This window comes from Dipodomys merriami, unplaced genomic scaffold (genome assembly GCF_024711535.1).
Source record: "Dipodomys merriami isolate MVZ:Mamm:240054 unplaced genomic scaffold, mDipMer1.0.p SCAF_163, whole genome shotgun sequence".
Lineage (NCBI taxonomy): Eukaryota > Metazoa > Chordata > Mammalia > Rodentia > Heteromyidae > Dipodomys > Dipodomys merriami.
This window is the reverse complement of record NW_027202971.1, coordinates 353,962-381,256: the sequence shown is the minus strand read 5'-3', so window position 1 is coordinate 381,256 and position 27,295 is coordinate 353,962. Positions and strand designations below refer to the sequence as shown.

At 56.7% G+C, this 27,295-nt stretch overlaps 1 protein-coding gene across 3 annotated transcripts; it reads left to right on the top strand.

The window, feature by feature from the left end:
* Window positions 1–1,614: 1,614 nt before the first annotated feature.
* On the top strand, window positions 1,615–25,303 carry Abcb9 (ATP binding cassette subfamily B member 9). 3 transcript variants are annotated; one of them, XM_070024809.1, is made up of 12 exons: window positions 1,615–1,699; window positions 6,626–7,306; window positions 12,644–12,758; window positions 13,185–13,315; window positions 14,048–14,253; window positions 16,370–16,567; window positions 17,616–17,744; window positions 19,312–19,500; window positions 20,171–20,344; window positions 21,070–21,229; window positions 21,555–21,691; window positions 24,213–25,303. In XM_070024809.1, the coding sequence occupies exons 2-12, from the start codon at window positions 6,706–6,708 to the stop codon at window positions 24,471–24,473; spliced, it is 2,301 nt and encodes a 766-aa protein (XP_069880910.1). In that variant the 5' UTR covers window positions 1,615–1,699; window positions 6,626–6,705; the 3' UTR covers window positions 24,474–25,303. The 3 variants fall into 3 exon arrangements, with proteins under 3 accessions (XP_069880910.1, XP_069880912.1, XP_069880911.1); XM_070024811.1 differs by lacking the exon at window positions 1,615–1,699 and adding an exon at window positions 2,406–2,432; XM_070024810.1 differs by lacking the exon at window positions 1,615–1,699 and having other exon boundaries at window positions 6,397–7,306.
* The last annotated feature ends 1,992 nt before the right edge of the window (window positions 25,304–27,295 follow it).

The window sequence follows — 27,295 nt, the reverse complement described above, 5'->3', positions numbered from 1 at the left end:
TGCTCCAGAACATTCTGCTGGCCAGTTGCTCACTAATTACTCCTCAGGTCCCCTGTGGAAGGATATGTAGATTGTATTTAGGTTTTCTTACTCTCTTTGCAAGCTAGTATGTCAGCTCCCTGCTCCCTGTCACATATCTGTCTAGAAAAAAAAAATCTCTACTGGGTCAAAAACTAAAATGTTTCCAAGTCTGAACTTCACCAAATTCCCCTCTACGGGAGGCTGTCCCGTGGGAGCAGCGTGGACTGTTTTAAGTTCAGGAGCACAGGAGGTCCCTGCCAGAGCATGCAGGAACGTGGGAAGTGCCTTCCCCCCTGTCCACCCCTCTGGGCCCAGTGTTTCTCCAGCTCAGGACACATTGACCTCAGAGCCTTTGAACTTGCAGTTCCTTTAGCGTTGCGTGCTCTCCTCCGGATCCCTGAGGCTCCAAGAGTCATAGTTGTCCCAGGCCATTTTCCATGGCCTGTCTGGGGTTTATTTCCTTTACAGAACTTAATATGAGCCGGGCACACCAGTATCTCACACATATGATCCAACCTACTCAGGATACTGACATCTGAGGGTTGTGTTCAAAGCCAGCCTTGGTAGGAAAGTCCAAGAAACTCAGCTTCAATTAATCACCAAAAAGCTGGAAGTGGAGCTGTGCTATCCTTGAGAACAAAAGCTCAGGGGCAGTGCCCAGGCTTTGAGCTCCAGCCCCAGGACTGGCACGAAAAGAAAGATAGAACTTACTATAACTTGAAATTCTCTTATTTGGTTGAGACTTTCTTGTCTCCCCCGCTCTACAAAGTCTACATTTCTGGGACCTAGAACCTAGTCTACAGGGCCGCCTGCCCTCCCTACCCCAGAACACTTCATTTTTCTGCCTGTAACAGAAGTATTCCCTTCTAACGTGTGTGTACTTTGCCTGTTATGTGTAGTCTGATTCCTCACTAGTCTGTCAGTTCCTGAAGAAGGGATCGTGATTGGTTCATGGTTGAATCCAATTTAAAAACTTTTTTTTAAAGAGGTGGGAGCCTCACTAAATCGCTCAGGCCAACTCTGAGCCCTTGGACTCCAGGTCCCCCGCCCCGACCGTGCCCGGCCTTTCAAGCCCTGGGATGGTGTGGGGCACGCACCGGGAGCTTCCTCGGGAGTTGTGGGCGGATGAGTGTCTGGACCAGGGTCATAAACCCCGTCCATCGCTCTGGGCTGGCAGGCTGTCCCTGCGAGAACGCTCTGTCCTGTTAAAGACCGGCACGCCCGCCCATTCATACCCACCGAGGACGGGTTGAGGCGTCCGGCGAGGAGCCCGGGGCGCGGGGGGGGGGGGGGGGGGGGGGGGGCCGGCGGGGCCGGGCGACTTGGGGTCGCGGCAGGTGCCGCGGGGGCGGGACGGATTCGAGCCTGGGCGGCTCCAGCCCCGCCCGCTAGGCTTCATTGGCCGCTTGCCGCGGAAGCCCCGCCCCGTCGCGGAAGCCCCGCCCCCAGCCCGCGGAGGCCCCGCCCCTGCCCTGCCGGCCGCGGCGCCTGTGGGGTTCGGCTCCGACCTTGCCGCGGCGCAGCGCGGGCGGGAGGCGGGAGCGGCCGCGGGCGGGCGGGCGGGCGGAGCGAGCGCAGCGCCCCGCGCGGGCTCGGATGAGCGGCGCGCCACCTGCGTCCCCGGCGACCCGGCTCCGCCGCGCGCCCCTTCCCCGGCGCACCTGGTGCCAGGTCACAGGTAAGGGCGCGGCGCCGGGACCCCCGACCCAGCGCGGGCCGAGGGCGCGCCCCGCAGGGCGGCCGGGGAGCGGGCGTCTCGGCGCCCTTGGCGGCCTCCCCGGCGAGGCCGCTCCCGGCCCGCACCCCGGCGGCGCCCGCACCCCGCCGCGCCGCGGGACGGGTGTTGCACGCCGCGGCGAGCTCGCGGCGGCGCCGGCGCCGGGCCGAGGGCGCGCGGGCCGCGTCGTGAGGGGGCGCGGGGCCCGGCCGGCCCCCGGCCCGCGCCGCGCGAGCCTCCCCACCCCCACGGCGGCGGGGGCGGCCCGGCCCTCCCCGCGCCCGAGGCGGGTCTGCGGCCCGCGGCCCCTCCCCGGTGCCCAGCCTCCTCCCCGCGGGCGTTAATTGAGATAGCTTTTAGGCCCAGCCCGGCGATGCCCTCCCTCCTGTCCCCGCCCCAGCTCCAGGTGACCCGAGGAGGCTGTCCCCACTTTGCTGGGCCTGAAGCCACAACTACCTGAAGCTACTTTCCCAAGTCTGAGGGAGAGGGTCAGCCCCAGCCGGGGGGGCCGGCCCAGGGGGGCCGCTGCTCCCCGAACCCCGTCGCAGCCCCATCCTGCCAGCGAGCAGTGACCGGTCCTTCCAGGGCTCTGCCCACCCAGAGAAGATGAGCTAGGACCACTGGGGCACCAAGTCCAGACCTTTCCCGATGAGCCTCTGTGGCCCTGCAAGGACCCCCAGTGGCGACGCCTCAGGTTTTCATTCTGCTTCACCTATGACTTTCCTAGCGTCATTTAACGTGTCCAGCTGGGAGGGGCATGGTGATCCGAGCTACCCAGGGTAGTGGGTCACTGGGCGGGGGTGGGGGGTTATCCGCTTAGGAACACCCCAAAAATGATAGCTGCTGTGTTTGATGATCGTTATTTAGTATCTTTGTGTCCCAGCCTGGCTTTTCTGAGCTACCAGCTACCGGTGCCATCCCTGATCTCCTCTGTTGGAAAGGAAAGCCTTTGTTAAGACCCCTCCCCACACACACTGGGCCTAGGGTCACTGGCCAGTCCTGGGCCACTCGTAGCATTTGGGGGTCAAGTAGAGTTGTCCCTGGCTTTCTGGGCCAGGTTGTGTGTGCCCTGAGTAGGGCCTGCTCTGGCCTTTGGCCACCACCTTGTCCTCGTCTCTTGGGCCATGCATATCACCCATGTGCCCACAGTTTGCTCTCCCGGCAGGAGCCGGCTGCGTCCTTGTAGTCAGGCAGTGGAGGGCAGGATGCGCCTCCAAGTATCCTCACGTCCCGTCCTCCCACCTAGCAGCCTTAGCTTGTGGTCTTGTCCCCTTTGTTTTCCTGCTCAGTAACTTTAAAAATAACTGAACAACCTACTCCCTACTCCCTCCCCCCCCCCCCCCCACTGTAACCCAACCTGGCCCCAGTTGGATGTTGCTCACAAGGAGTGGAAGGACTCTGCTCTTGGGGGCGGGGACCTGGTACTATGGTGCCTGCGCCCTGGACAGCCCTGCAGAAGCCTTACCTCCACTCTTCTGCAGGACATGCTTCCATCGTCTGTGATGCTGGTCCTAGGAGTGTCGGGTATTCTGAGGAAGGTGAATAGCTGGGGCTGAGAGTGTAGCTCAGTGGCAGAGCGTCTGCTTGCTGCGCACCAGCACCGGCTGTCCTCAGCACCAAACAAACAAATAGGGCCCCCAGGTGGGCAACTGGCTGCCTGGGCCGCGGGCCTAGCAGGAGGGAATTCCCCCAGTGCCTGGAAGCTGGAGGCGTCTCTGGCTGAGCCGAGCCTCTCCGACCCTCAGCCTGGGTGAGGGGCCCAGATCCCTGTGCCCACCTACCGGAGGCCGCAGCCGAGGTGGCTGGCAGGCTGTCGTGCAGCGGGCAGTGACTGGCAGGAGCCCCAGGCGGCGCTGGGCCAGGAGCTCCCCTTCCTGGTCTCGGACTGGAGCTCGCCCACTCACTCTCCCCGAGGCCTCTGCATTGCAGCAGATCGGAGCCAGATAGCACGGGCAGCGCGGCGGGCCAGCGCAGCGGGCCAGCGCGGCGGGCTGGGCCCGAGCAAGGGCCAGCCAGGACAGAGCGCCTGCCGTCTCACCCCTCCGCGCTCTCACCCCAGTTGGCCCCGGCTCTCTTTGGAGCTGCTGAGTAAGCAAGTGACAGCCCAAGACAGGCTTGAATCTGCCTGGAGGTGCATCTCAGATCCACCTCCCTAGCACGGGGCTCTGCTCAACCATGAGAGCTTTGGAATAGAGAACCTAGATATTTTGTTTTTGTCGGTTGTGGGGCTTGAACTCTCTGGGCCTGGGCACTGTCCCTCAGCTCCTTAGCTCAAGGCTAGCACTCTACCACTTGAGCCACAGCGCCACTTCCAGCTTTTTCTGCTTATGTGGTGCTGAGGAATTGAACCCAGGGCTTCATGCATGCAAGGCAAGCACTCTACCACTGAGCCACCTTCCCAGCCAGATTTTTTTTTTTGGGGGGGGGTCCGGTTGTGGAGCCTGAACTCTGGGCCTGGGCTCTGTCCCTCAGCTCTTCAGCTTAAGGCTAGCACTCTACCACTTGAGCCACAGCGCCACTTCCGGCTTTTTTCTTATGTGGTGCTGAGGAATCGAACCCAGGGCCTTGAGCATGCAAGGCAAGCGCTCTACCACTGAGCCACCTTCCCAGCCCCAGATTTTTTTTTTTTAAACTGGTCCTGGGGCTTGAACTCTGGGCCTGGGCACTGACCTTGAGCATCTTTGTGCTCAAGTCTAGCACTGTACCACAGCACCAATTCTGGCTTTTTCTTAGTAGTTTTATTGGATATAAGAGTCTCATGGACTTTCCTGCACAGGCTGGCTTTGAACTGTGATCCTCAGAGTAGCTAGGACTACTGGTGTGAGCCACTGGCACCTGGCAGGAACCCAGATTTTTTTTTTCGGTTGGTCGTGAGACTTGAACTCTGGGCTTGGGTGCTGTCCTTGCGCTCTTCAGCTCAAGGCGAGCGCTCTACCACTTGAGCCACAGTACCACTTCCGGTTTCTAGTGGTTTATTAGAGAGAAGAGTCTCGGGGCTGGGACGGTGGCTCAGTGGTAGAGCGCTTGCCTTGCATGCCTGAGGCCCTGGGTTCGATTTCTTAGCACCACATAAGCAAAAAGAAAAAAGCCGGAAGTGGTGCTGTGGCTCAAGTGGTAGAGCACTCGCCTTGAGCTGAAGAGCTGAGGGATAGCGCCCAGGCCCAGAGTTCAGGCCCCACGACTGGACCAAAAAAAAGGTCTCATGGACTTTCCTGCCTGGACTTACTTTGAACCGTGATCCTCAGATCTCAGCCTCCTGAGTAGCTAGGATTACAGGCATGAGCCACTGACACCTGGCAGGAATCCAGATTTTGAAGTCTCACAGCCCAGCTCTGCTTAGCTGTGTGACCTGGGGCAGGTCACTTGATCTTTCTGTGCTTCTGTTTTCTCAACTGTAAAATAGTAGAAGCTACTTTGTCAGGCTCTTGCATTGATGCAAGTTGCTTAGCAAGGTGTCTTGTACATAGTGTTAGTGTTAACGTGTGGGCTGTGGCTGTCACCGTCCTGACTTGACTGGGCCTTGTGAGGCAGACCCTGTGTTCCCTTAATGGGCATGCCCTGTGGGCACTCGCTGTACTGAGAGGTTCTTAGCTTAACAGTTAAGAGCCATACTCCATCCAGACAGCTGTGCCGTCCACCAGCTGTGTGCCCTTGGGCAAGTTATTTGCTTCTCTGGGGTTGACCACAATGCAGACCTCACAAAGCTTTTTGGAGGGTTAAGTCAACACAAGAGGCACTACTAGCACAAGGCAGGCCCATAGAAAGTGCTGGCTTACATAACTGTGCTGCAATTACCGGGCACTTACTGCATGCTGGGGTCCTTCACATCTCAGTTTAAGTCTTGATTTGGGTCCTTGTTGGCTGAGTATCTGAAGTAGGTGGTTGTGTCACTCTGTACCTCCATTTCCCCATAGGAAAAAATTGGGTGATCCTCTCATGTCGTGGGGAGAAGGTCTAGTCTAGACCAGGCATGATTGAGCCCTTCACATAGGGCTCAGAGACTGACCCATTTTCAGGGGGGACTACAGAGGCCCATCCCAGGAAGAATCGGTCAGGAGGGGTTCAGGGGCTCCACTGCCTGGCCCCAGCCCTGCCCTGGACAAGTTCCAGTTGCAGCCCCAGACCACCAGGCCCAGGCCTGGTGCCCCTCAGCTCTGAGACCCCCAGTCCCAGTGCAGGACGTGCTAGGACAACGTAGTGATTGAGCTACAGATCCCTACCAGGCCCTAGGGCTGGGGGGCAGCTTGGGTTGGGGGACTCTCAGCCTGGGCGGGGGGGTTTAGTCAGCCTGGGCTGGGTTCTGCCAAGCAGACAAGAGCTGTCTGGGTTGTGTGGGACCTGCGGGCCGCCCCTGCACCCCTCAGCCCTCCTCCTGCTGTAAGAGGGTCCAGGTTGCCTGACGCATCCTGGTCTATCGCCGACAGCAACCAGCGGTACGAATTCTGTGCCATGCACCGTGCCCAGGACTCACGTGCGTGCCCTGAACTTCACGTCGTCATTTCCACACGAGGACCTGGGTTTTGAGAGGTTTGTGTGTTAAGCACAGCGCCACCTATGGACCTCTGCAGCATCCTTGCCCGCCCCGCCCCAGCCCCAGCACTCTACATGGTTTTCTTATCACAGGTGTCCCCCGTGTGCTCCCCCTCTCTGTGGGGCCTGGATCAGTATGGATCTTGTTCATGGCTAAGACCCCAACCCAAAGAAATGCCCTGGAAATACTATTATTTGGATGAATGGGAGCCTCTTAACACTGTCAGTCTTCTGTTCATTGCTGTTTCCCAGATGAGGAAACGGAGGCTCGGCGACGCCAAGTATCTTACCCAAGCTCATCAAGCCCCAGGTAGCAAGCTGAACCCCCCCCCATGCCCACTGTTTGTTCCCCTGTAGGTCTGGCCTCTCCCTGCAGACAGTGATGGCCTTGCCGCGGTGAGCCTGTCCTCGGTCCCTGCCCACTGCCAGCTACCAGGATGCGTCTGTGGAGGGCGGTGGTGGTGACCCTGGCCTTCATGAGCATGGACGTTGGTGTGACCACGGCCATCTATGCCTTCAGCCACCTTGACCGCAGCCTGCTGGAGGACATCCGCCACTTCAACATCTTCGACTCGGTGCTGGACCTGTGGGCCGCCTGCCTGTACCGCAGCTGCCTGCTCCTGGGGGCCACCATCGGTGTGGCCAAGAACAGCGCCCTGGGGCCCCGTCGGCTGCGGGCCTCCTGGGTCGTCATCACCCTCGTGTGCCTCTTCGTGGGCATCTACGCCATGGTCAAGCTGCTGCTCTTCTCTGAGGTCCGCAGGCCCATCCGGGACCCGTGGTTCTGGGCCCTCTTCGTGTGGACCTACGTGTCTCTTGTTGCCTCCTTCCTGCTCTGGTGGCTGCTGTCCACTGTGAAGCCCGACGCCGAGACCCTGGAGCCAGGTGCAGGTGCCGAGGCTGACGGTTTCCACGGGGAAGGCCGGCCGCCAGCTGAGCAGGCATCTGGCGCCACGCTGCAGAAGCTGCTCTCCTACACCAAGCCCGACGTGGCCTTCCTCGTGGCCGCCTCCTTCTTCCTGATCATGGCAGCTCTGGGTAAGTGAGGCCCCCACGCTGCAGCCCGGGAGCTCTGCGGGGAGACCCGCCACCTCCTCTGCCTTTTTTTTTTTTTTCTTTCAGTACTGTGGTTTGAATTCATAGTCTCGCATCTGCTAGGCAGCCACTCTACCACTTGAACCACACACCCAGTTATTTTTTCAAGTGTGTGGGCTGCGGGTCTCACATTTTTGCCCAGGGTTGACCTCAGATTGCGATCCTCCTATCTTCTGGGACCCCAGCTGTGGTCATATTTCCATGTAACCACACCCTGCTTTTTGATTGAAGTGGGGTTTTGCTAACCTCGGGGCTGGCCTTGAACCAGGAACCTCCCAATCTCTGTTCAGAGTAGCTGAGATTACAGGTGTGAGCCGCCATGGCCAGTCTCTTCTTCCCTTTTGAATGTGTAGCATTTTACTTAACATGGTTCAGACCTCAAGTGAGATGAAAACAAAACATTCCCACCCAGAACACACTATAGGGGAAGGTTCTAGAACCTTCCAGGTGAGCAAGGAAACAGGTTATTTCCTTTTTTTTTTGGTCGTGGGGCTTGAACTCAGGGTCTAGGCACTGTCCCTGAGCTCTTCTGCTCAAGGCTAGAGCTCGACCACTTTGAGCTACAGTACTCCTTCCACTTTTGGAGTAAGAGTCTCACAGGGACTTCTCTGACCAGGCTGGCTTTGAACCATCTCAGCCTTCTCAACAGCTGGAGTTACAGGCGTGCGCCAGCAGCACCTGGCTGCTTCCCTCTTTCGGTGCTTCCGTTGTTTGCTTAGCAGCGGCCTGCAGCACCCCTTGCTCCATCTGGAGCATGCCTTTTGCTTCTTGCTCTGTTCACTTAATACATTCTGGAACTTTCCCCCTCAGGACTTTTGTTTCTCCTTTGGTTGTACCGTTTATACTGTGTGACTGTAGTATAGGTTTTCCAGTTTTGAGTCGGCCTTTTGAGTTGTTTTGGGTCTTTTTCTCTTAAATGATAACTTTCTTCACACACATTTCCCGTGACCGTGGCAGACCTGGGCCTGGTCTCTGGGATTGAGGCGTCTGGGCCTCAAGGTTTCTGGTGTAAACTGAATAGAATGAAGATTGTGAGGCCTGGCTTCCTGCGGTTTTAAATTTTTTTTTTAATGTTTTGGGTGTACTGGGGATTGAACTGAGGGCCTTGTTAGACAGACACTCTGCCACTTGAGCCATGCTTTTAGTTTGGCTTGGACAGGGTTGGTTGCCATCAAACCTCAGTCCTCCCCCCTCTGCTTCCCGAGAGCTGGGACGACCAGCATGTGCTACATGCCTCTGCCTCGCGTGAGTTTTGCTTGTGTCAGCCTCTCTTGGTTTGGATGTAGGGTGTGTTTGTTACTCTAGGTCTGGTCCCTTCGGGCACGGTGGGCACGGCAGGGTTCCAACTCCTCAGCCTCTGGCAGTCCAAGGCTGGGTACAAGCTGTGTGACCTTACCAAGCTTGTGAGCCTTTCTGAACCTCATGGCCCCTCTTCTGTGGGGTCTCAGGGCTCAGGGGAGACCTCTCACAGCCTCGTGATGCTTGAATCAGAACAGGACAGACTGAGCACAAAGCTGAGCATCTGGGAACGTTAGCTGTTGTGAGGGGGTAAAATGTTAACTTAGAGGGACAGTGCCCAGGAGGGTGCTATCTTCAGAGAAGGCCAGACTCTTCTCCTCCTTCCTCCTTTCTGCCAAAATCTACCTGCCATCCTTTTTGTTGTTGTTGTTGTTGTTGTTGTTGTTAGTCATGGGGCTTGAACTCTGGGCTTGGGCGCTGTCCCAAGGCAAGTGCTCTACCACTTGAGCCATAGCGCCACTTCTGGTTTTCGAGTGGTTTATTGGAGATAAGAGTCTCACAGACTTTCCTGCCTGGGCTGGCTTTGAACTGCGATCCTCAGATCTCAGCCTCCTGAGTAGCTAGGATTATAGGCCACCAACTCCCGCCTCTGACATCCTTTTAAGTCCCACCCCATCATAGCTGTTGCTCAGACTCTCTGAAGATCTCTGCCCCTATGCCTAAAATGTGACCTCAAAGTCCTGTGTCTGCCAGCTGTGTAGTGCAGTGCCAGGCTGCCTGAGACAGCCCACTTACACGGAGGGAAGGCATCTTTTAGCCATCTTTTCGGAGGTTTTATGTTTGAGGGGTTTTTTTTAACTGTATTTTTTTTGTCTTTTCTTTTTTGGTACTGGGGATCGAACCCAGGACATGGCACTGGCTAGGCAAGCGCTTTGCCACTGAGCTACATCCCAGCCCTTTCGGAGGTCTTAGTCTGCCAGTCAGCCCACTCAGTTGTCTGCAGGTGGGACAACACGTCAAGGCGACAGTGTGTGGTAGAACAAAGCTGCTCACTCTACAGTAGCAGGAAGCAGAGAGCAGGAAGCAGAGAGACAGGAAGCAGAGGAGAACAGGAAGCAGAGAGACAGAGAACGGAGCCGGGATCCCATAAGCCCTTCCAAGTCAGCACCCCGGTGACATTTTCTCCAAGCAGGCCCCACCTCCTAGAAGTTCCACACCCACCACTGTGCCATCACCACATATGCTTTTTTTTGCGGGGGGGGGGGACATTTAGGGAGTAAGATGCCTCAAACAGCTCTCAGCATGCAGGAAGTGACTCAATATTGGGGGGCCCTTTCTCTTTAACCAGACAGCTCCTCCTACTCGGGTGTCAGACCCAGATGCCCCCTCAGAAGCTCCTTGCGTTCTACTAACTGTGGTCTTTGCACCGCAGTGATGGTGTTGGTGATTGAAGTCTCCAACCCCATCCTGCCTCCCTACCAGGCCTGAGTCACCCCAGGTCCAGCATAGATGCTCACGGCATGAATGAGTACAGGAATGAATGGCCACCTGTCTATGCAGGCCCTGGTATCTTATCAGAAAAAACTGATGCTCTACAGCCCATCCAGCTCGAGGGGTTGAGTAAAAGTCAAGGACTCAGGTCGATACTCAGGAACCTTAGTCAAGTTATCTAACTTATCCAAGCCTTGGTTTCCCATCTGGAAATGGGAGCTTTGATGAGCTATCCTGAGAATTGATGGGCTGTCCTAAGAATTAAACTAGATGAGGCCTGGTGTCTAGCAAAAGCAGCAGTAAACGGGAATGCTGGCTAATGAGATCATGTTCAGCAAACAGTTCGATCAACATTCATTCCTGCCAGCCCTTTTCTGTACCCTGTAATGGAAGGACGAAAGGAAGGGAGGGGCAGGAATGGAAGAAAGAAAGAAACCCCTGCCACTACCCACTGGGGATAAGGCCATTTGCAGTGTTGAGTATTTCCCAAGTCATGATTATTTTGTTGTTGGCGTTGTGCTTTGCTTTTTGAGACAAGGCCTTGGGATGTAGCACAAACTTTGTGACCCAGTGCCAGGATTACAGTGTGACCGCCACACCTGGCTAGGATCCTTTAATATGGGTTTCTTGGCACCCAACCATGTAAATGTGGGGAAGTGACTTAACCACTCTGAGCTCCAATTCCTTCTCAGTGGAAGGAAAGTATTTCCACAAATAGGAAGGTTAAAAATATCAAAGCTATGGGAACACTGGGTGGCATTTGGGTTTGAAGAAGATAAGAGTTCAAAGATAATGGATCTGGGATTAGATTGTTCCAAGCAAGGAACCAGCCACGCAAAAGTCCTGAGGTAGGGAGGTGCCTGATGGGTTAAAAAAATAACAGAGGTCAGTGAAGCTGGAGCAGGGTGAGCAAGGGGGGAAGGGGAGAAGATGAAGGTCACTCGGGAGAGGTGCTGTCATTCAGGCTGAGTGGGGGCAGAGGACTGTGTTGAGCAGCAGGGAAACGAGACCTGAGAGAGCATCAGTAGGATTCCACTTCTCCTGGTGGAGGGGAAGGAGAGGGCAGAAGCAGCACCGAGGTGCAGTACTGAGATGTGGGTGAGCCTGGCAGCTTGGAGCCCTGTGGGCGGGGGTGTGGCAGCAGGATTTAGAGGCTCAGTCACGTGACACTGCAGATTCAGGCATCTGCATAATGCCTTGCAGGGTACCCAGCACCCAGTGGGGTTGTTATTGTCATCTGCACTGGCTGTCAGCGCTTGCCAGCTTGCCAGTGACCTGGTCTTCCCTGTATGTAGACCTGGGGGTGGGAGGCCCTTTGGGCTGCCACCTCCTGGCTTCTGCTCCATGCCCAGTAGAGGGCGCCAGAGTCACATAGAATGCCTGGCCGGCCAGGGCCGAGTCAAGGAGAGCTGCCCAGGCTCCATTCATTGACCTTCATTGAGTGTCAACTGCATGCCCAGCTTCTACCTAACTTGCCTGTGGAAGGAGCTGCCATGCCTGTAGATCTTAGGACAGTGGTGATGTTTCCAGGAGAGTAGGCATTCTAGAGTTGGGGCGTGGGCAAGTATCTTGCTCCAAACCCCCATAGCCTGGGTAACTTATAAGTAGTAGGAATATCTTCTCCACAGTCTGGAGCTTAGGAAGAGCAGACTCAAGGCGCAGGCAGGTGTAGGGTCTGTTCCAGGATGAGGTCTGGTTGCCTCCAAGGGGAGGGACAGCAACTGGAGGGGAGGGACGCTGTGTCTTCATGTGGCAAAATCAGAGGGCAAGAGGGGGCCAGCCTACTCTCTAGACCCTTCTGATGGACCTGAAACCCTGCAAGAGGGTCGTACTTCATTTGTGACTTAAAACCGCTCAAAAAATCCTCCACAGGTCTAGGAAGGTGACTCAGTGGCAGAGGGCTTGCTTAGCTTTCATGAAGCCCTGGGTTCGATTCCTTTCAGGCCCCACCACTGGACCCCCCCCAAAAAAAGCATAGGAATTTAGGGGGGCAGAAAGGGACAATGAAGAAGGGCCCATATGGGAAACCTTGAGCCCGGGGTCTCCCCAGCCCTTGCTCTGTGGCCTGAGCAAGTTGCTAGGGCTCTCTGAATCTCCAGGGTTGTTCTAGAGACACATGGGGGAGAAGTCACCTGCAGGCTGTGAAGGGCAGTTGGCAGCCACTCGGGGACCAGAGCAGCAGCACTGTGGGCTTGTAGACTTTGGACTCTGACTCTCCACCCAGGAGATGTGAAGCTGCCTTTGGCAGCCATCAGCAGCCGACGAGCTGTGTGGCCCGGTGTGGCCCGGTGTGGCCTTGTACCTCAGCCTGTCCCCTTCCCATGGCTCCCAGCATCCCCGGCAGCCTCCGCTGTGCGCCCTCCATGCCTGCTGGCCGTCACTGTTCGCATGAGCCCAGTGGGTCTGGTTTATAACCAAGGGTCTCCTGTGCCTGTTCTCTGAAGACAGGGATCACCCGCAGCTTGGGGTGGGTGTGGGGGAGCAGAGCGTGCCGGGAGGAGAGGCCTCGCAGGTGCACCCAGCCTCCCTGAACCTCCCTGCCTCCTGCAGGCGAGACCTTCCTGCCCTACTACACGGGCAGAGCCATCGACAGCATCGTCATCCAGAAGAGCATGGACCAGTTTAGCACGGCGGTGGTCGTGGTGTGTCTGCTGGCCATCGGCAGGTAGCCACTCTGTCCCGCACGCCCAGGCCTGTACCCAGGAGTGGGGAGGGGCCGGGGAGGTTCAAGACAGGTTCCCTTGGTCCATTACCATGGTGACCAGCTCCCCAAACGGCTTTGATTGGGCTCTACCTTCTTGTCCTGGGGCTCCTCTGGCATTCGCGATGGCTATCTTCTAAAAGATGGACCCGCCCCGTGTGTGCTGAAGGGAGGGGGCCTGCTGGTAGATTGGGGTCCCCTGCCCTGGCGGTGGGGACCCTGGTTGAGGCATGAGAGGCACCCTGCAGTGGGACGGGCCCTGGGCAGTGGCCTGAGGTTGGTGCCTGCTTTTGCCCCAGGGCCCCGGGCCCGGCCGGAGTGGGGCTGTCTGGGTGGTGCTGTCACCTGTCGGAAGGACGTCGTGCTATAATGTCTCTTATCTGCAATTAGCTCATTTGCCGCAGGTATTCGGGGCGGCATTTTTACCCTCATATTTGCCAGACTGAACATTCGCCTCCGAAACTGTCTCTTCCGCTCGCTGGTGTCTCAGGAGACGAGCTTCTTTGACGAGAACCGCACAGGTTGGTCCCTGGGGGCTTGGCGTGTAGGGTGGCTTGCTGCCCATCCAGGAGGCAAGCGGGTGCTCGGGTGGCCTCGGCTCGGCTGCCTTTCCCGAGGTCGCATTCACTGTGGAAACACACACACGGGCCTGGCCTGTGCCCTGGTGACGTTGGGTGTGAGCTGTGGCCTCCCTAGGACCCTGGCCAGGCCACTGAGGTTCCTGTAGGGACAGAAGGCCACACTGCTTGCTCCCCTATGGGAGCCTGCGGTCGGCAGAGGCCGAGGCCCAGCTGGATGGGCGAGCGAGCCAGCCACAGCCCACTGCCGACACAGCAGCCTGGGTCCAGCACTCAGTTTTCTCCTCTGGGGTCTGGGGACCCACGGGGCTGTGAGGAGCCCGGCCTGGTGCCCCACACTGGGCACCTGCCCGTCCCTCCGAGGTGAGAGGAGGGCTCCTTGCCCTGCAGTGGCAGGGACAGGCACGGGTTTAAAAGCTGGCTCAGTGGCGGGTGCGTCTGGTGCTGAGCCAGGCCTCCCGCTCTGAGCCTCAGCCATCTCCTGGTTCAGCGGGAAGGTGGAAGAAGATGCTGGTGAGCGTGACTGGCTCCCCCAGCCCTGCAGTGCCGTCTCCCCCGCCCCAGACCCCCGTCCCGCCCACACTCCCCAGTGTCCGCCTCACAAGGCCCTTAGTGTCCCCCGCGCCCACAGCGGCCCTCGATGCTGCGGCAGGAGCTGAGCTGCCTGTGTTCCAGGGGACCTCATCTCCCGCCTCACCTCGGACACCACCATGGTCAGCGACCTGGTCTCCCAGAACATCAACATCTTCCTGAGGAACACAGTCAAGGTCACGGGCGTGGTGGTCTTCATGTTCAGCCTCTCCTGGCAGCTGTCCTTGGTCACGTTCATGGGCTTCCCCATCATCATGATGGTGTCCAACATCTACGGCAAGTACTACAAGGTAGGCTGCTGGTCCCCGCCGTGGTCTGAGTCTTGGCTGCTCCCTGGGTCCCCTTAGGAGAGGCTGGGGGTGGGGTGGCACAAGGGGCTAGGAAGGGGCGTCATGAGGCTGGGTTGGTGTTCCTTCGTCTGCTTATTTGAGCGCTTGCTGTGTGTGGGCCCTGGGAGGTGCATCATGGAGGACACTGGCTGTGGCGGCGCTAGTGGTGTGGGACGTGGTGGCAGGTGGTGGATGCCGAGGTGTGTGAAGGGAGCATCGTGCATCTGCGGGAGCTGGGCAGAAGGCGGTGTGTTCTGGTAAAGAGGACGGTTGGTGCAGAGCCCCAGGGCGGGAACATGCCCCATGTGTCTGAGAAACTTCTAGGAAGCCGAGGAGGTGGAAGGGAGGGGACGTGAGGGCAGAGGGGACAGCCAGGATGGAAGGCGGAAGTCCCTCACGTCACTCTTTCTATGGGTGGGGGGCGGCTGGGGGTGGAAAGCAGGCTCCCCCCATGCCTCCTGAGAATGCTGCGCCTCGCTCTCTCCTGCCTCCTGGATTGGCAAGTACCCCTGAACTCTCCGGAACCCAGGCAGGCAGGGCTGAGTCCCATAACAAGTGCAGGTGACCTGCCGCAGGACTCTCTGCCCAGGACCTGAGGTCAAGGTCACAAAGGGAGCGTGTTCTGCCTGGCACCAAGTGAACGCACCCTTGCAGCCCCCCCTGCCCCTGCCAGGAGGGGCCTCGGGCCTCCCTGCAGTCCCTCACTGAGGAGAGAAAGTAAATAGTTGGGGGTGAGAGTTGGTTCCTTCCCTTCTTCCTAGCTGCCCCCCAGCCTGGGTGGGCACAAGCTCTCCCCAGCAGTCCCCAGCTCTCTGCCCCTCAGACCCCTTATCCAAGTTCAGGTGGGGGAGGCCTCTGGGAAGCTCCACCCGTGTCCCAGACCATGCCTGAGTAGTGACTGTCCCCGCCGGTCATCCCCACAAACCACATCACCCACAGCCAGACCTGACTCAGGGTGCGGCGTGGCTCCCAGGCCTGCCTGTTCCCCGTGACGGGCCCTGACACGGGTCACGGGACATCGTGCCCCGGGCAGCTCTCCTGCTTTGGGAATTTTAGTAGTCTAGCTGCTGCCGTTGGAACAGCTCGTCCAGAGGCCTCTGCTGCAACAAAGCTCACAGCTCTGCCATCTGCCTCTGGTCACACAGTGTGGGGATTTCACAGCCCCTGGCTTTCTCCACCATTTAGGGCTTGGCTGGCAGTCTTGGAATCTTTGCGCCAAGCCTCAGACTCTTGCCTAAGTGTGTGGTGTGCAGCCTGGATTGCCATCCAAGGCCTCCGGCTCCTAGGCCAGAGTAGGATCAGGTGTTGAAGTCTTTTCTTTTCTTTTTCTTTTTCTTTCTTTCTTTCTTTCTTTCTTTCTTTTTTTTTTTTGGGTCCGGTCGTGGGGCCTGAACTCTGGGCCTGGGCGCTGTCCCTCAGCTCTTCAGCTCAAGAGCTAGCGCTCTACCGCTTGAGCCACAGCACCACTTCCGGCTTTTTTCTTTTTTCTTATGTGGTGCTGAGGAATCGAACCCAGGGCCTCAGGCATGCAAGGCAAGCGCTCTACCACCGAGCCGCCTTCCCAGCCCCCAAGTCTTTTATTTTCTGTTTTCTTTTTCTTTCTTTTTCTTTTTCTTTTTTTTTTTTGCCAGTCCTGGGGCTTGAACTCAGGGCCTGGGCACTGTCCTTGACCTTCTTTTGTTAGCACTCTACCACTTGAGCCACAGCACCATTTCTGGCTTTTTCTGTGTATGTGGTACTGAGGAATGGAACCCAGGGTTCGTGCATGCTAGGCAAGCAGTCTGCCACTAAGCCACACTCCCAGCCCAGGTATTGAAGCTCTTTTATCCGCAACCGCTTCATTGCGAGCAGCCTCTTTTGGATACTGAAGATGACTCGACCGTCCCCACCCTATAGTCGTGCAAGCGCCCTGGGGTGTGCCCTGAGTCTGTCATGTGTAGAGGAGGAGCTGGGGCCAGTGGAGGTGGGCTTGTCCTTTTGACCTGAGCTGACACCGCTGGAGGCGGAAAAGCAAGAGACGGCCAGAGCAGGAGGCTAGTGGAGCCCTCTGTTGTGAGGCCTCCTTTCTGGCCCATAGAGACTCTCCAAAGAGGTCCAGAGTGCCCTCGCCAGAGCCAGCAACACGGCCGAGGAAACCATCAGCGCCATGAAGACGGTCCGGAGCTTCGCCAATGAGGAGGAGGAGGCGGAGGTGTACCTGCGGAAGCTGCAGCAGGTCTACAAGCTGAACAGGAAGGAGGCGGCCGCCTACATGTCCTATGTCTGGGGCAGTGGGGTATGTGTACCTGGCCAGGGCCTCCTGGCCACCTCCTGGCCACAGGGGGGTGGGTGTGCATGTGAGGAGATCCACCCACCTCGGATGTTGGCCCAGGACCTGCATGTTGGCAGCAAGTTGGCAGAGAATCCCTCTAGGAAAGGGCACAGCTCTCGCGCGCTTCCTCTGGGCATCTCTGCTGTCCTGTGCCTGGGTGGGGTGCCAGGGTAGGGGGGTGGGAGCCTTCTTCTCCCAACTGGAGACATGTTAGCAGACCCTACCTGTAGGCCAGCCAGGACCCCACCTGGGCCACTTCCTAGCGTGCCCCATGTCCCAGAGAATGGGGAGCACCAGATCCCACCACTGCCCCATGGCCTCATGGGAAGTGGCTGGTTGGGAACAAGCTGGGGGAGGAAGGCTGAGTTTTAGCGAAGGAGATGAGGGTCAGGGATTATCTGGGATTCCCTGGGAGGCCATCACCCAAAAGCGCCAGTGAGGAGAGAAAGGGTTAAGTCTCCTAGCAGTCCCTTCACACGGGTCACTGCAGCCTCCACTGGCATTTAGATTCCAGCTCTGAACTTAAGATGTGGAGGCATAGAGAGGGATCCTGGGCAGGTTGTGTGTTGTCACCGGTACACAGAATCTACTCACCTCCCAGACGCCCCTGCCAAACAACAGAGAACAGAGCTCAAGGCCCCCCAGACACACCCTTCCTTCATGGGGAGGGAACAAACCTCGTCGTGTTACGCTGCACAGCTGGCTGTGTGATGTGAGCCTATGCACCCGGACTTCTCTGAGCCACAGTCTTTTCAGTGGGGAGGATGGGCCCAGAGAGGAACTCAGGGGCATCGTGTGTGAGCCTGGCCTACAAAGAAAGCCTTGTTCTCAGGCCAGGCGCACAGCCTGCTCCAGCTGGGGGCCTCGGAGGGAATGGCTCCAAGGCATCCTGCCAGTGGCTAGACTTGCAGTTTGTGGGGGTGTGCTGAGCCTCTGGGGTGTGGGGATGCGGGGAGGTCAGGATCTGAGGCAGAGCCCCTGGTGACCCAGACCCCTTTCTCCCACACTCCAGCTCACGCTGCTGGTGGTCCAGGTCAGCATCCTCTACTACGGGGGCCACCTGGTCATCTCTGGCCAGATGACCAGCGGCAACCTCATCGCCTTCATCATCTATGAGTTTGTGCTGGGGGACTGCATGGAGGTGAGAGGCCGGGGGGGAGGGGGAGCAGGGGCAGCGGACGGGGTGGGGAGCGGATAGGGGAGAGAGCAGAGAAACCTCAAGAGTCACAGTGCTGCTGATAGGTGACCCCATGACCAAGCTGGGGGGCGGTGACAGAGAAGGTCACATGCTGTTGAAATTCCCCTTCTGGAAAAAGAAACTGAGGCTCAGAGGGGCTGAGTGACTCACCCATGCTAGCTGGATGGGACTTTGCTTTCACCCACTTATGAACACCACCACAGGGTGGAAGATACTGGGGTTCCCAAACAAGCAGACCAAGGGATGGGATTGGGGGGCCGCTGATTTCTGTGGGAACACCCAGGGAAGAAGGGAAGAAATTCCACAAAGGCCCATTATGGAGCCGTCGCTGGTGTGGCCCACTGGGGCTCCATCCCGCGGCCAGCACAGCGCCTCAGAGCTCCCTCCTGCAGACAAGGGAGCCCCTGTATTATGTATTGCTTAAGATAGGCCAGACCTAGAAAGTAGATTCAGATTCTGCCCCTGCCACTTCCTGGTAATGAGACCCAGGGCAAGTCACTTGAATTCTCTGTGCCTCAGAGAATATAGAGAGTACTCAAAAAGCTGGGTGTGGTGGCACACACCTGTAATCCCAGCCCGTGGGAGGCTGAGGGCAAGAGGATCTCAAGTTTGAGGCTACGCCATGAGGCATCATCTCAACAAAATTTGTAGAAAAAAGTACTCAATAAAACAAGTGCTATTATGACTCTTCTTTACATGGCTACCCTTTTTTTTTTTACCCAGGGTGAATCTATTTCTGTAGACTACACATTAAAACCAATTTTAAAAAACTGCAATCATGCCAGGCGTTGGTGGCTCACGCCTATAATTCTCGCTCCTCAGAAGGCTGAGATCTGAAGATCATGCTTCAGAGACAGCCTGGGCAGGGAAGTCCAGGAGACGCTTATCTCCAACTAAGTACTCCCTAAATCTAGAAGTGGAGCTGTGACTCAAGGGGTATATCACTAGCTTTAAGCCAAAAAGCTCAAGAACAGTGTCCAGGCCCTTAGTTCAAGCCCCAGGACCAGCACAAAATAGGCTGGGTGCCGGTGAGAGTTAGCGGTAAGGACCATGAGAGGCGGATTCCTAATGTTCTCACAAACGACCATGTTTTTATTGTTCTCCTTGCTTTTATAAATGATTATTAAGCTGGGCACCATGGCTCATGCCTGTAATCCTAGCTACTCAGGAGGCTGAGATCTTAGGATCACGGCTCAAAGCCAGCCCGGGCAGGAAAGTCTGTAAAACTCTTATCTCCAATAAACCACTAGAAAACCAGAACTGGTGCTGAAGCTCAAGTGGTAGAGTGCTTGCCTTGAGCTGAAGAGCTGAGGGACAGTGCCCAGGCCCAGAGTTCAAGACCCACTACTGACAAAAAAAAAAGATTATTATTGTTATTGTCTGCTCAAGGCGGCCTCCTGCCTTTCCCTCAAAGCTGCCATTCTGTCCTTGTTCGGTCTGCACCCCTGGCACAGAGTAGGTGTCAGCACAGGGTGCTGGTGGGACAGGAACATGTGTCTCCTCCCTGCAGTCGGTGGGCTCCGTTTACAGCGGCCTGATGCAGGGCGTGGGCGCTGCTGAGAAGGTGTTTGAGTTCATCGACCGGCAGCCGACCATGGTGCACGATGGGATCTTGGCCCCTGACCACCTGGAGGGCCGGGTGGACTTTGAGAACGTGACCTTCACCTACCGCACTCGGCCCCACACGCAGGTCCTGCAGGTGAGAGGCACCTCAGCTGGGAACACAGGAGGCCTAGAGTGAGACTCCACGGGAACTCCTACAGGAAGATAGGGAGGGGCTGGAAGGTGGCCTAGCATAGCGCGCTCGCCTAGCACGCATGGAGCCCTGGGTTCAATTCCTCAGCACCACATAGACAGCAAAAGCTGGAAGTGGCGCTGTGGCTCAAGTGGTAGAGTGCTAGCCTTGAGCAAAAGAAGCTCAGGGACAGCGCCCAGGCCCTGAGTTCAAGTCCCAGGGCTGGCAAAAAAACAAAAAGAGGAGGAGGAAGAAGGAGGAGGAGGAGGAGGGGGGAGGAGGAGTTGATGATAGATGGGGAGCTGTTTGGGGGTCGTGGGGGAGCTGAGGATAAGAGTCCCTCAGGGCTTCTTGGAGGAGGTGACAAGGTGACCTTTGAGCTTAGACCTGCCCGGGGAGCAGGGGCCGCGCAGGTAGCTCACTGCCAAAAGAACATTGCGGGCAGAGGAAACAGTGATTTAAAGGCACCTCCAAATCCTAGAAGGGGGCTCTCCCGGGGCCAGCCGTACCCAGCCAAGGCAGGACGCATGGGGCGGGTCCTGCGTGGGCTGGGCTGGGAGGGGCACCCCCGAGTGTCTGAGGCAGGAGCCTCAAGACTGAGCCTGGACTCCACAGGTGCCTCTGTCCCCTGCAGAATGTCTCCTTCAGCCTGTCCCCGGGCAAGGTGACCGCCCTGGTGGGGCCCTCGGGCAGTGGGAAGAGCTCCTGCGTCAACATCCTGGAGAACTTCTACCCGCTGCAGGGCGGCCAGGTGCTGCTGGACGGCAGGCCCATCGGCGCCTACGACCACAAGTACCTGCACCGCGTGGTGAGCGTCCTGGCCTTGCCGCCCCGGCCTCCCCCACGTGCTCCCCCCGCCCTTCCCCTCCCAGCCTCACGCTCTCACTCAGCTTCCTTGCTCAGGTGACATCCGACCACTTGAACCACACCTCCAGCCCTGCTTTTTTCTCGTTATTTTGGAGCTAGAGTCTCATAGACCTTTCTGCTTGTGCTTGATTTGAACAGCGCTTTTCCAAACCGCAGCTTCTAAGTAGCTAGGATGCAGGAGGAAACCACCGGTTTCCAGCTTGATTTATTGATTTTAGTGCCAGTACCAGGATTTGAATCATATTTCCCATATGCTCACTCCTACCCCAGATCATAAGGCAACAGCTCGTTGGAGTAGTTGGTTCTTAGAAAGGCAGGGACAACAGTCAGGGAGGTGCATTCACAGAGCAGCGTTCTAAACACACCCTCTCGATTTGCTCCGCACTGAGACAGGGCTAGGTGGCGATCTTGCCCGTGGTGGTCGGGGGACTTGGCTTAGCCCAGAGCGGCAATCTCGGGGTGGGGGTAGGGGGCAGTGTGTCGGATGGAGAGGCTGAGGGTCTGGGAACTGTGGTACTCCTCTGGGAAGGAGAGGCAGCTGAGTGGAGCGTGTAGATCGGGTTTCAGACCTGAGACTCCTGGCGTCAGTCGGGCCTGGCTGGTGAGGCTGCTGGCAACAGCTGACTGGACCCATTGCCAGCCTCGTCCTCCTCCTGCCTCCCGCAGATCTCTCTAGTAAGCCAGGAGCCCGTGCTGTTCGCCCGCTCCATCACCGACAACATCTCCTACGGGCTGCCTGCTGTGCCCTTTGAGATGGTGGTGGAGGCTGCCCAGAAAGCCAATGCCCACGGCTTCATCATGGAGCTCCAGGATGGCTACAGCACAGGTGAGGAGCCGGCATCCTCCGCCCTGCCTGGAGGCCACCCTCGGGATGAGGCCCTCTGAGGGAGGGAGGGGGGCGCTGCCCTCGGGCCGCTGCTGTCTCCCCTTTCCTTCCACCCAGGTGAAATTTGCATCCCATAAACAGGAAGGCCTGAATCTGCATGGCTTACATGCAGGGCCGGAAGCATCATTTCATGAGCTTCCCACCAGGGAGACTCTGAAACTTCTAGAAAGCCTAGCGTCCAGGGTGGCCGGGAGAGGTTTTATGTCCTTTCCAGGGGCTGCCTGGCCGCCTTCCCTGCTGACTTGCCCTCTGTGTCCCCCCACAGAGACCGGGGAGAAAGGCGCTCAGCTGTCCGGCGGCCAGAAGCAGCGCGTGGCCATGGCTCGGGCCCTGGTGCGGAACCCCCCTGTCCTCATCCTGGACGAAGCCACCAGCGCTCTGGACGCAGAGAGCGAGTACCTGGTGAGTGCTGTGTGGCAGAGCTGTGCCAGGTGTCCAGGTGTCCCCTGGCAGGCACGGGAAGGGCTGTCCTAGGCATCAGCTCTCTGACTGGTGGATTTGCTGGGACCAGCCATCTTGGGCTCAAGGCAAAGCTAAAGCCCTAAAAAGTGGGAACAAGAGGTTCTCACAACTAGGTGACTTAGATTAGAAGCTCTATCCTGAAGCTTACTGTTTTTTTGGTCAGTAGTAGGGCTTGAACTCAGGGCCTGGGCACTGTCCTTGAATCTTTTGCTCCAGGCGAGTGCTCTGCCACTTTGAGCCACAGCACCACTTTCTGTTTTCTGGTAGTTAATTGGAAATAAGAGTCTCACGGGGGCTGGTAAAGGTGGTTCAGTGGTAGAGCACTTGCCTTGCATACATGAGGTCCTGGGTTCGATTCCTCAGCAGCACATAAGCAGAAAAAGCCAGAAGTGGCACTGTGGTTCAAGTGGTAGAGCACTAGCCTTGAGATGAAGAGCTGAAGGACAGTACCAGGCCCAGAGTTCAGGCCCCATGACCTGCAAAAACAAGACAAAAAAGTCTCACGGACGTTCCTGACCAGACTGGGTTTGAATTGCGATCCTCAGATCTTAGTCTCCTGAGTAGCTGAGATGACAGGTGTGAACCACTGGTGCCAAGCCATCAAGCTTATTTCTGAAGAAAAAAAGAAAAAAGTGTTGGTAGTGCTGGGGCTCATAGCCAGGGTTTGCACAGGTACTGACCCTGAGCTCTAGCCCCACCCCACCTTGCAGCTTCTAGGACCTTGGGACCTTGACCTGGACTCTTCTCCCTGTCTCCTCTTCATTGGCAGAGAGGGTCCAGAGTCATGGATGGCTAATGACAGATGGACCCCGCCCCTGGGCACAAGGCACTGTTCCAGGCACTGGGGTTTCCATGGTAGCTGGGTCAGACACACGGCCCACAGGCCCCATGGCCTTTCCGTTCCCAGAGAAGACAGCTAACAAACAAGGACATGAGCCTGGGGACTGCCCTGGCCGATGTCATATGAAGCAGACAGCATGGAGGGGTTGGGGGGCGCCATTGCCAAAGACAGGCCCAGCTGAAGTCCTGACCCAGGTTTTGTTCGGTGACTAGTGATGGGCGAGGGAGAGCTGCACTGCATTCCATTGGCCTAGAGGTGACAAGTAGGACCAAGGGTGTGGGGAGGGGGGAGCAGGGCTTCCACACGTACAAACCATGTCCCTGTGGCTGTATGAGCCCTGGCTCTCGTGGCAGTGATCCAAGCTGGGAACTTTGGGTTCTAGCCCCGCTGAGCTAGAAATGGTGGGCATCTGAGAAGAGCAGGACTCCCATGTGAGGCCATTTTGGTAATTGCTTCCAGAAAGGGCCTCCAGGGGCCCAGGCAGGCCATGACCCTGTCTACACAGGGCTTTCTCCAGCAGGTGTTGGTGTAGCTGCTACTGGGACTTGGACTGAAAGCCTCACCTTGGTAGAGCAGCCATGCCACCAGCCTGATTTTAGAGCACTTTTAAGGTTTAAATGAAGCAGAAAGTACAGTCCAGTATATCCCTTTAACCCTGGCCGGCTGCTCCCATTTTTAACCTGCTGGTACAATTGGCAAGCCAGTGTGAGTCCGTTATTACTGACCAGCATGGCTGGCCTGGGGCTGTCCTGTGCCTGCAGCTCGTGGGTTCTGATCTGCAGGATGTACCTAGTGACAGTGTGGCTGGCAGCTTCACTGCCCGAGCTCCCCTAGGAGTTCAGATAGTGAGCTGAAGTGGGACACGGTGCCCTGGGGGGTTCAGGGCAAGTGTTTAGCAAGAACTGATTAGAATATCTCAGGGCCTGAGGTGTAGCTCCCGGGTCAAGCACCCGCTTAGTGCGCAAGGCCCTGTTTTTGATTTCCTGCCCTTCAAAATCATAAAGATCAATAAAACAACAAAATGAGCTGAGTACTGATGGCTCCCTCCTGTAGTCCTAGCTACTCAAGAGGTTGAGATCTGAGGATCACAGTTCAAAACCAAGCCTGGGCAGGAAGTGAGACTTCTATCTCCAATGAACCACCAGAAAACTGGAAGTGGTGCTGTGGCTCAAGTGGTACAGTGTTAGCTTTGATCAAAAGAGCTCAGGGACAGCGCCCAGGCCCTGAGTTTAAAACTCCATGACAGACAAAAGAAGAAGAATGAAAACTATCCATGTGGAGAAATGGACAGGACCAGACAGAAGCCCGGTGGGAGCCAGGGGGACAGTGGGAAGGAGAAGCTGCAGGAATAGTGGGAGAACTGAGTCTGGGGGTCGCCGGGGAAGGGGACGCCTGGTTTGGGGTTGGATGGAAGGGCAGATCTCCACCTCGTTCGGTTCCTCCCTTAGGTTAGACCCTGAGTTCTCTTAGACAAAATAAGCCAGGAGTCAGGTTCTGTGTGAGTCCTCATTTTAAAAATGAGTAGTTGGGTCTCAGAGCGGTGGGGACGGCGGGCTTGTAGGGCATAGCGGGGTGGCGGGAGCACCCTCCCCCCAAGTTGGCTCCCTGCTGCTTCCGCAGATCCAGCAGGCCATCCACGGCAACCTGCAGAAGCACACAGTGCTCATCATCGCGCACCGGCTGAGCACCGTGGAGCGGGCGCACCTCATCGTGGTGCTGGACAAGGGCCGCGTGGTCCAGCAGGGCACGCACCAGCAGCTGCTGGCCCAGGGCGGCCTCTATGCCAAGCTGGTACAGCGGCAGATGCTGGGGCTTGAGCCCCCTTCGGACTACACGGCTGGCCACAAGGAGCCGCCCAGCAGTGACAGTCACAAGGCCTGACAGGCAGCCTGGCCTCTCCCAGGGGGACAGGGGTCTGCACCTGCCGGGCACGTGTGCCCGTGCAGCCGGCCCGCCGAGTGCGGGCTGCAGCACCGGAGGGCGGCCTCCACGTCCCACGTTTCACGCTTCCCGCATCTTGCCTCCAGCCCCATGCTGCCGTGAGCCCCTCTGCCGATCCCCCCACCCGGCCACCCAGACCCCGGCAAAGGTAGAGCCGCCTTTTTAAATCAACATCCTGCCAGGTCTTTTTTACCACTCGGTTCAAAGCACTCCACTCACTCCTAGATTTCAACAAGACGTTTTTCTAATTGGGACAAAGGTGGGCAAGTTCTCTTAAGATGTTCTAGAAACTTCTGAGCCAGGAGTGAGCAGCTGCCCTTCCTAACAACCCTGGGGGATGTCATGAAGAACTGGGCTCTTTCCTTTGCCCTTCTAGAGCAGAGGGCACAGGCTGGGTTTGCTTTCTCCTCCCCCAGCTCCGTGAGTCAGGCCGAGGGTGGGTGGGAAAGGGTCTGTCTACCCATCAACCGCCTGCCAATCAACGCCAGTCTCACTGTGAACCACTAGGAACCTCAATCGGGGAGTGAGGGGCTGGCCAGGCCTGCCCGGGCCTCGGGTGCCCCAGCCCTGCACCCAGCGCTTTAGCCCCTTGGCCCTGCCTTGTTCCCCACCCCGTCTGGCAGCCTTCCCTCATGTGCCCCCCAGCCCCTTGGTTTTGTGTGAGATGCACTCCGTTTATGGACGGGACCTTGGCCAAGGCCAGGTCCAGCTTTGTCTGGGATTGCTAGATGAACCCAGGAGAACCCGTCAATAAAGTGTACTACCTCTCAGCTCTCCCCTCTCCTCTCCCCTCTCTCCTCTCTTCTTTCCCCTTCTCCCTTTCCCCTTTCTTTGGGCTATGCCCCATTGCCTGGGTAGGTTTTCCGCCACTCTCCTCCTGGCCCTGCCTGGTAGAGCTGCGGAGAGCCTTTGGATGCCCCGCAGCCTCCATCCTGGCTATGGGAACTTCCTCTGCACTCCTCACATCCCCAGGATCTCCAGCACAGGCATTTGCATCTGTCTGTCTGTGTCTTTCTCTGGGTGGTAAAAACATTCTCCTCCAAGTCTGGACCCCAGGAAGGCTGGCCTGGGAACCACTGTTCCGTCCTGTGGGGTCCAGGCTGGGCCCATCTGCCTTGTGAGGCAGAGAAATGCTCACAGACACTCGATGATGAGAGAAGCCCGGGCAGGCCCTGCGTGGCCCTGTGGGTTACTCTTTCTTCTCCACCCTACTCTTTTTTGTCTGAGTACCTACTGTATATGCAAGGCATCGTTTGAGGCTGTGTCATGGCGTGAAATAAGAGGCCCAAGATCCCTTGCTTCCTAAGAGATACTAATCCCAAGTAAAGACAGAACGGGGGAAGACAAGAGTGTGACAGGTAGTCTAGGGTGGTGACTTACAGACTGATAGTTTGAGAGATGAAGAGGGACCAGCCTTACATGTCTGGGGAAAGAATGTTACAAGCAAGTCTAGTAATTCTTAAAAATAAATGGGAGGGGGTGCCAGGTGCTGGTGGCTCAGGCCTGTAGTCCTAGCTCCTAAGGTGGCTGAGATCTGAGAATCACAGTTTAAAGCCAGCCAGGGTGGGAAAGTTTGTGAGACTCTTCTACAGTTACCTACCAAAAAAGCCAGAGTGGAACTAGAGTTCAAGTGGTAGAGCACTAGTCTTGAGCAAAAGAATAGCAACGAGGCCCTGAGTTCAAGCCCCAGGGCTGGCACCAAAAAAAAAAAAAAAAAAAAAAAAAAAAGGGGGTATGAGTGTGTAGCTAAGAAGTAGAGCATATTGCTAGCAGTAGGCCCTGGGGTCCATCCTCAGCACCTAAAACAGTGCAACATGAAGTTACTATAGGATCTAGCAACTCCACTCCTAGATATTTACCTAAAGAAGTGAAAATAAACTAGGTGTGGTACCATACAGAAGGCTATAGTCAGGAAAATTGTGATTTAAGGTCATCTAGGGCAATAATAATAATAACAGCAACAGCAACAGTAATACTTTTCAAGACTCCTACCAAAGTAAAACCTGGGCAAGGTGGCAGGTTGTTACTGTCCCATACATTCAGGAGACCGAAATCCGAAGGATTTTAGTTCCAAGGCAAAAGAAGTCTCAGGACTCCAATCCCAGGGGAGAAAGCTGGGTCTGGCAGGTGCACCTGTCATCCCAGCTAAAGTGGGGTATGTAGCATGGGAGGATCATGGGCCCAGGCCAAAGGCAAGACCCTATCTCAAAATAACCAGTACCAAAAAAACTAAAAACCCTGGAGGCTTGTGACTCAGTGGTAGAGCACTTGCCTAGCAAAGTACAAAGCTCTGAGTTCAAACCACAGTACCACATATACACACAAAAGAAAAGAAAAAAGAGCCGGGCGCCGGTGGCTCACGCCTGTAATCCTAGCTACTCAGGAGGCTGAGATCTGAGGATCGCGGTTCAAAGCCAGCCTGGGCAGGAGAGACCATGAGACTCCTATCTCCAATAATCCACCAGAAAGCCGGAAGTGGCACTGTAGCTCAAGTGGTAGAGCGCTCGCCTTGAGCTGAAGAGCTGAGGGACAGTGCCCAGGCCCAGAGTTCAAGCCCCACGACCGACAAAAAAAAAAAAAAGAAAGAAATGAAAACATGTCTTCACAGAAACTTGTGTGAATATTTACAGCAGCATTATTCATAAGGTCAATTGTGGCATATGCAAATCATGGAAAGTTACTCAGCCATAAAATGGAATGAAGTACTGACAGGATGCAGCTTGAATTACACAAGTGAGAAAAAGATCCTGGTTCTTTTTTAT